Genomic DNA, 8,753 nt, shown 5'->3' on the forward strand with positions numbered 1-8,753 from the left:
GCAGGAATGAACATATGGCACATACTCCTATGAACTGTTTACAAGCTCTGCATCAACTTCCTTTTCTATTTGCCTCCATAGTCCCTCTTGTAGAATAACTTAAAGCAAGACAAGGTTTTATATGACTAGGCAGAATCTTTTATTAGACCAAATTTTACTGTTTGGTGTTTTTTTACTAGACCAGTAAGCACACAAAGTTCACTACTTCTATTTTAACACTGTAGAAATCCTTGGCATTGTAGACAAGTTGAGAACAACTGTCCTAAGTTTAACTATACAGATTAATTGAACTGTTTAAAAGAAAAGGTTGTTGATACCACTGGAGTTTTCAGACTCCTGTTGTGAAAGCTTTGTTTATATCCCTCAGATTTTTGAATTTTCAGGTTTACCAGATGCCATCAATTCCAGCTTGCCTCACTGATTTGACCCTTTTGCAATAGCCGTTTGCATCTTGTTAGCATCACAGAGCAGGGGCAGAAGCCAGACTTACTCCACAGTATTTCAGCACTAGCAAAAGCAACTTTAGGCTGGCCAGATCACCTGAACAAAAGCCATTGACTAGTTTAATTTCTCTGCACCTTGGAATACACCTTTAAAACAAGCCTAAATTTGTCATTAATCGGCTTCTCTGTGGAGTGTGAATGACCTAGCAGCACTCTGGGGGTCCTCGTGTCCATCATCTGTTTCTGTTTAACTAATATTGCAGCTAATAACCTGACAATCTGCCACCAATTGCATAAAGCACACATAACTAAGTATGCAAACATTAGAGAGAAGATGGGTTTTAGCTGTGCTGGACAACATAAAGGGATTACAACTGTCTGGCAAGTCATTTATAGCAGCCCCGCTACCCTTCCCAGGTTTATACTTTAAAACTCAAATTTTGACAAGGAAGAGCATAAAGCACTCACAGTTTTTAATTAACACTAGTCATAGAAGAAGAGGCAGGGGAGGAAATTAACATTGATCCATCTTGTAGGTTTCTTTATCTGTCTTTATTAAACGAAGTTCAAGGGAACAGCCCATAATCACACAGGATATCCTGGAACATTTGTGAGACCAAAAATGCCACCATAGCACTTTCCACCAATGCTCAATGACAGCAATGCCCCTTGGCCGGCACTCCACATTAGTGGAAATCCAAATGCAAGAGATGTGCACGCAAGACAACATGGCCTTACCCTATAGAGTGTTCGAAGCGGTTGTGAGAGGCTCCTGGAAAAACAAAGTAAGTGCCACCCAGCTGCTTAATGTATCGGAGGCGCTGAAACTGAGGTGTGTCGATGATCCGAACAAGAAGGGGATGTATTTCAATGTGCCCATGAATTGGATCATTAAAAACCTACAAAAGCCAAACAAAGTGTAATTAACATTTAAAACTTGCCTTTGAAAGGAAACAGGTAAAGGACATCTAGAACAGTCAGAGAGGGTGATTGTTTTGTTTTCTCCTGAAAAACAGCCATATCCTGCCTACCCTATACCAAGATACATCTTGGAGAACTACTTAAACATGACATCAAAAAAGACAAAGCTGCATGTTTCAGAGGGTCAGAGAATTAAAGTCAAAACCTCTAAAAATGTTATCTGCACCTGTGTAATTCCAAAACTTAACACTTGAGAAAATCGCTGTCTTTATTATCTGCTATTCCGGTTAAAGCAGGATACTGCAATATATGTCTGAGATATCCAATAAGAAGTGTTCGGTTTGACACTGTTCATGTTTTTTAAAAATCAACTGAAATTTTGCAGTGTGGAAATTACGATTCTTACCTTTTTCATAAAACAAAATGCAAAATCCCAAGATAACTGAAATATGAAAGATTCATCATATGAAAGATCATCCCTAAGCATGCATTTTAAGAGACACCTGAGTAACTACAGTGACTTACAAGAGAAGATAAACACACACATTTAATCCTTGCCTCAAAACAGCAGATAAAACCATTTCATCACACACATCTCTTCGTAAAATACTGAGGCAAATAAGGTTTTCCTGTGTTCTCTCTGCTCTCAGTCACTAAGCTGACAGGGCTGCAGCAGATATGCAGACTACTAAGGAATGTGTGCAGCTCTGGGCCAAGTTAAACCAACATACACCACTGTGAGAAACTGCTGGACACAGCAGACAGTGGCAGCGAGGAGTCGTCTGTTAACCCAGGCCTGGGGCTAAACTAATAAAAAAAAAAAAACGAAGGGGAGGCTCTACACACAGAGATGTGAAAGGGGACCTTCTCAACACATTTCAAACAGCTCATCTACTCATTCCATCTCTCACAACCGCCAGGTGCCCACATAAAGCTCTTAGCTGAAGACTTGAACAAATTTTCTGGTTAACGTGGTTTTTCAAAGACCACCCACTATCAAGGAGATGCACTTGGGGTTTGCTACTCTGCAAAGGCAAGGCAGCACCAGCTGGCACCACCAAGCCAAGCGGAGGGAAGGCAGGGAGATGGGGAGAGGGATGGTGCTGCAAAGGGCCAGGGAGGCCGTGGCCACGGCATCCTCCCGACACCCCGCTGGGCCCACCTTCATTACGTCCACCTGCTGCTGCCGCAGTTTGTTCAGGCAGGCCAGCACCTTCAGTCTCTCAGCTGGGAGGCTAGAAAGGAAAAAACGACATTGAGAGCAAAGTTTGCAATGCACTTCCCTTTACAATTTGCAGTACATACGGAATTACTTGTTCGCATTACTCTCTGATATTGACTCTTTTACAGCAATACGTATTTCTCCGTTTTTTTCAGAAAAATATTGAAAGCATTTATCCTTCTGAAGTCAAGTATAGAAGGAAGAGAACAAATAGCTACAGAAGTTGTCTGTAAAGCCCTGTTAAGCACTTCTCCCACTTACACAGAAGCGAGAAATAGAAACACCAGGAAATACCGTTTTTTCATCAGTTTCTTTCAGGGAAAGTACATTTGAGGATAAGTCCTTTAAATTTATGACAAAGCACATGGCGCCTGTATAACTAGCATTTTTTAAGGTTGAAAAATTCCTTAAACTAAAATGTCAGAGTCCTAATAAATGATTTTTATAAAAATTTCTTCCAATTAGTCAACTCTGTATTAAAAGAAATATAATTTCGCCAAATTAACTTGAATTTTACATAAATTAATTTCAATTCCAACAGCAGAACCATCGGAGTTTAAAAGACGCCCTAATTTTGTTGAGAACTGACTCTTCTATTTCATGAAGATATTTTGCTGTCAGTTTTAACAAATTATTAAAGGTCCCCTTCACAACACACACGCAAACGTTCAATGCAGGTACTCTGTTGTAGCCACCATAGTCCGAGAGCACAGGAAGGACAAACCCAGAGGGGGAGATAATGCACTCTAAACACCCGCTTTTATTAATTCTGTCTGCAGTCCTCGTCCTTGAGCAACATGGTTTCAGCCTCAGTATGACATCAAACACTTTATCAGGAGAAAGTACGATTTGCAACCTTTTACATTCCTCAGCAGTTAACCACCCTGAGATCAGTTTTATATCAGTCTCTCAATTTAAACTTTAACAGAAAACAATACTACAAAACATCAACTATTAGCAAAAAATACTGCTTGACGCACTACATATTTTCATCCTAATCAATAATTCACAATCCATAAAACATTGAACACATACGATGTCTGAGGTGCTTGTGAGCAGTTTTTGTCTTACTCACTTAGTATCCCTTTCCCTAACGGGGAGCTCTCGGCCTGCAGCCTCTGCCACTCAGAGTCTTTAGCTGCCCCCACTTGCAAGGAAGACAAAAAGCCCCAGTGGTGATGCTCAGACCAGCGCATTACTTCACATCCCAAGCAGTTCAGTCTGTAGGATCAGTCACAACCCTCCCCGCCAATACTTATAGGGAGTTCCTGAAAGAGCCCACTATTTGCAGGGCAACAGAAAGCAGCTAACGTTGGGGACAAGAGGAGGACCACCTGCATCTGCCCATCCTTCCTGCTCTCTGCTAAGAAGAGATGATGAACTCTGGCATGGTGGGAGAGCCGAGGAACCTTTCTGCAACCAGCACACCAGAAGCTTGTACACACCTATCCTCACGCTCCCAGGAAAAGCAACCGCAATTGCTTTTTGAGGTCTGCCCTGAAAACGGGACCAAGAATATTCAACAGCTGCTTATAAGCACACAACCTTTCCAGCCACAGGTACAGCCAGCTCAGACAGGACTAGCGCTTGGGCTGGTAACCAGGCACCTCCATCACCACCCTCAAAAACAGTTCTGGGACAGCAAAGTCAGAAGCGATCTGCTTCCAGTCCTCTACATTCATTTTACTTCACCAGAGAAATTCACTCTCAAGACACTTACCTAACATGCAGAACCACACCTGGACTACAGCATCCTTCCTCCAGCAGATTTGAAAAATTAACACCCAAACTCGATGTACAGAGATGACCCCCACGTTCTTAATTACAACTGAGACCTTCAGGGGATGTCAATTCAAAGCGCGCTAATAATGGAGATCAAACATTGCAAGTGTCTTAGAACGAGCTGTAATCCTGCAAGAGGTACAGCAGCAGCACCACCACACAGTCATGCAATAGATCTCAGTTAATAATTGCCCAAAAAGATACTCTGAGTCATGCAAACTACACGAGGTAGGACTTCATGACATTTTAGAGCAGGCGAGGCAGTGCAAAGCAGCACCCAGCATTAAGCGACGGACAGCACTGCTGCAAACAGGGCACAGCCTGTTGAAGTACTTGTTTATACTTTTAAATGCCACAAAAATTCAAGAGTGAGGAAAAAATTAACTGGAAAATAGCCAGGTATGTTAGGAGGAAGGCGTGTGGGCACCTACCATCTTCAGAAATCACCAACGACTGCAACTACAGGAACAGTAGAGAAAGGACAGCTCTGTCCTACTGACAGTACAGTTTATTATACAGCTACCTATGCAAACACTGTCCACAAAGAGCACAGCCTAATGTGCTGCTTTGCTCCAGAAACTTACCTCCAGCAGGGCTGAATTAAATGGTGCTAACGCAGCTCTCTACACTGTACCATACATACGCTGGAGTCACCCCCGGGACGGATCGGTGCCGCACACAGGTGAGAGCAGCAAAAGAAATAGGCCTGACCAGGGACGCTGGGAAGTCCCCACCTGACATACATCATCAGTGGCCTCTGCATCTTATCATCTCACCTTGCTTCCAGGAATACTAATCCTTGCTCTGGGTTTGGCCTCCAGATGACAAAACACGTCGTCAGTACAGTCCTGGTGTGGCTGATCACCTGAATGTCACAACACAGAGAGCTCTCTGTCCTTCTTCGGATAGAAAACAACAGCAGGAGATTTTTCACCTGGTGTCTATGTGGTAAAACTGCCTCAAGCAAGAGATTATGCATGTGTTAGTACTTTCCAGGGCTCTGCAGGCATAGTTCCTCCAACAGCAGAAGCAGCAATACTGCTGGCTGGCTTTGAAAGGGTGAGAACTGACACCTCCCCATCCACTCCCCTCCACCCCTCCCTGCCTTGCCCACACCCTCCCTTGTGCCACAGGTGACAAGGAGAAAACCCCTTTCCTGCACCTACTAGGAACTTAACTATTCCAGAGAGGTCAGCCAGCCAGCCCTACTCATCATCTGTATTTAACACGCAGCACGCCACACAAAACATCCACTCCCAGGAACACGAGAACACATAGGAAACCCACAGCACTGCCTCTGCGGCTCTGCTGACCCGAGCTCTCCCCACTGGATGTCCAGGAATGGCAGGGAAACAAATACAGGCATTCATTACCGGCCTGTCACAGAGAACTGATGAAAGTTACTGTAGGACACAGCATGCGGTGGAAAGACACATGCAAACGGATCGTTCTTTAGTGCAAAGTCAAGATGTTTTAAAAAAGCAGAAGGCTCTACCAATTTCACATCCAACTCACAACATTTTCAGCTTAACAGAAATACATCAGATCTCACTGAAGGAAGCACTTGATAAAAGAAAACTCACGTGCATGTCATTCCACACACCCAGCACCACCCGCTCTCCACAACGACTGAGCTCTTCACAGTCATTTGACTCCGCTGCCTGCACCGCACGCTTACAGGGATGTCCTCGCTACCCGGCCCTGCCTGCCTACAGTCAGCACTAACAAAGCCTTCACCTACAAGTTTCTGACCACCTGCAAAGAACCCTGCAGATGTTCACGTGTCTGAGCGTCCCTATGGGCACTTGATGCTCAGATGGCCAGCGAGGTACTAAAAGCAACCAGCCTTCTGGTAGTCTCTAAACAGAAACTATACATCTGCTTGTTATTTCAATTAGACAATTATCTTATACTTCAGAAACAAATAAAGCCCTTAGCTACCTTCCTCATGATACCACATCATTTCTATCTGCACACTTGAAATAGCTGCAGTTAAAACCCTTCTTCCAAGAAAAACCAAAAAATACCTCAACAAGTCCTGCCGACATCTTACCTACCTGTGCTGGTTTTGGCTGGGATAGAGTTCATTTTCTTCACAGTAGCTGGTACGGGGCTGTGTTTTGGACTTGTGCTGGAAACAGGGTTGATAACACCGGGATGTTTTCGTTATTGCTGAGCAGGGCTTACCCAGAGCCAAGGCCTTTTCTGCCTCTCACCCCATCCCACCAGTGAGGAGGCCGGGGAGGGGGGGCACAAGGAGTTGGGAGGGGACACGGCCGGGACAGCTGACCCCAATGACCCAAGGGATATCCCATACCATGTAACGTCATGCTCAGCACACACAGCTGGGGGAAGAAGAAGGAAGGGGGGGACATTGGGAGTGATGGCATTTGTCTTCCCAAGTCACCGTTAGGCGTGATGGAGCTCTACTTTCCTGGACATGGCTGAACACCGGTCTGCCCGTGGGCAGTGGGGAATTAATTCCTTCTTTTGCTTTGCTTGCGTGCACAGCTTTTGCTTTCCCTATTAACCTGCCTTTATCTCAACCCTTGAGTTTTCTTACTTTTACCCTTCTGATTCTCTTGCCCATCCCACCAGGGGCACGTGAGGGAGTGGCTACATGGGCCTGAGCTGCCAGCTGGAGTTAAACCACAGTCCTCCAAAGCACAATGCTTCTGCCTTGTCATCTTGAGTCACACCAGCTCCTCTTTCTCCACCAATGGCCACATCCAGACACCTGCTCTTTCAACCCACCCTTTGCAAGTTGTGAGACAGGGCCCTTCATCCTCAGCATAGCATTACCTGTGACAAGTTTTCAGCCAAGAAGCCAACCTGCACACCAAAGTACTCAAAACCACCAGCAGACAAGCACAGCTCTGCACTCATGTACGCTTGCCAGATTAGCACACTCCAAACTGCCTTAGGTCCACTAAGGACAACAATAGCAAATAGCTTGAGCACAACAGTTGGGTTTTGAGAGAAATTTGGAGCAAACAGCATAAACCAGGTTAGCAAAGGAGTAAAGAAAAGACATTCAAAGATTAAAAAGTGCCAGGGAGTATGTGGTGAGCAAGCAGGCTCACATCCCAGGAGAGGTGAGCAAAACCAATCCCAGTGGGGCAGAGAAGGGGCAGCAGGGGCCCTTCAGCCACATAGGACAACAGGATACATTCACACTCTCTTCTGTTTCAGAAGAGCAAGAAAGTACATCCACCACCAGAAAAACTACAAGGTTTTTGGGACCAGTCATTTCCCTCAGTGCTGGGAACAATCTTTTACATGCTTTAAGACAGCATTCAGTTTTCCTGTGCTCGTGGCAGGTGACTGCTACTGAGCCGGGAGTAAGGCTTTGCCAGATTCCTCATTCCCCACAGCCAAGTGCTGTGGCAGCTCACAGCTGTCGCTGAACTCCACCACTCGCCCACAGGCCCATATTCTGTCAGGACACACACCAAAATCTCTTTTTCCATAATGTTCCACCCTCTTGTAGCAGGCACGACAAAGAGCAAAGTCCCAGCAACTGTTGCAAGACTAAAATTTCAACGCCTGGGATTTGCCTCAGGAAGATGGGTGACGCCCAGCCTCCACAAAGCAGCATCTACTCACTATTTTAAAAAATCATTACTACTGTCATTACTAGAATCGGAGCAGCATTAACTTTAGGCTGAGAAGAAAGTTCTCATCAAAACAACTGGAGTTTACACTGGCGTTCCTATTAACACTTAAAAGGTTATTGTGCTACTGGTGGTATTTCCATTAAAGCTTTTTTAATAGATTTTTTTTTTTTTTTCCTTCTCACAGTTACCGGGCAACTAGCTCCTACGCTCTGGATGGCGCTCGCTGTGCTGGGATCAGCAGGGGAACTGGTAAAGTCTTCTAGAGGATCCAAAATCAGCCACACAGAGCCCGTTCCATCACGAACACCTGCTCCAGCTGTCCTTACAGCCATCCTCTTGGGTATTTGGGGTGGAAATAGGACAACGCCAACCTCTTAGGTAGGGAAATATCTTTCTCCCGGAATTCACTACTGCGGATAGGGCCTTGTGAGGCCGTGCCCCGCCTGCAGCATCTCCTGCGAGGTGAACCCTGGGGACCGTACGGCGGTGAAGCCCCTCGCTAAACGTCGTCCTCCGGTCTTAGGGGGCAAACTGCTCCCGAGGGCGCTGGGGACCCCGCCAAGGGCCCAGTCAGCACTGGAGGGCCTGGGGCTCACCCTCACGGGGCTGAGGGCCGGGGCTGCCCTCCACCGGCCTTCCAGCCCGAGGCCTCCCGGGCCGGCGGGGACGGCTCTCACCAGACACGGGTGATCTCGAAGGCGCAGGCCGGCAGGTCCAGCAGCATGCTTCCAGTGACTCCGCTCTCTGTGGGGGCAAGCACAGCGTCAG

The 8,753-nt window shown here is 46.0% G+C and overlaps 1 protein-coding gene across 1 annotated transcript in view; it reads right to left on the minus strand.

The window, feature by feature from the left end:
- SAMHD1 (SAM domain and HD domain 1) overlaps window positions 1-8,742 on the minus strand; it is a gene marked incomplete at its 5' end in the record, with an annotated part of 26,124 nt that extends 17,382 nt beyond the window's left edge. Inside the window, 3 exons of the mRNA XM_009702527.1 lie at window positions 1,182-1,342; window positions 2,527-2,599; window positions 8,663-8,742. Coding sequence (XP_009700829.1) covers window positions 1,182-1,342; window positions 2,527-2,599; window positions 8,663-8,742 — 314 coding nt within the window. The remainder of the gene's footprint in view (window positions 1-1,181; window positions 1,343-2,526; window positions 2,600-8,662) is intronic.
- Window positions 8,743-8,753: the final 11 nt, after the last annotated feature.

Source organism: Cariama cristata, unplaced genomic scaffold (genome assembly GCF_000690535.1).
Source record: "Cariama cristata isolate BGI_N322 unplaced genomic scaffold, ASM69053v1 scaffold19356, whole genome shotgun sequence".
NCBI lineage: Eukaryota > Metazoa > Chordata > Aves > Cariamiformes > Cariamidae > Cariama > Cariama cristata.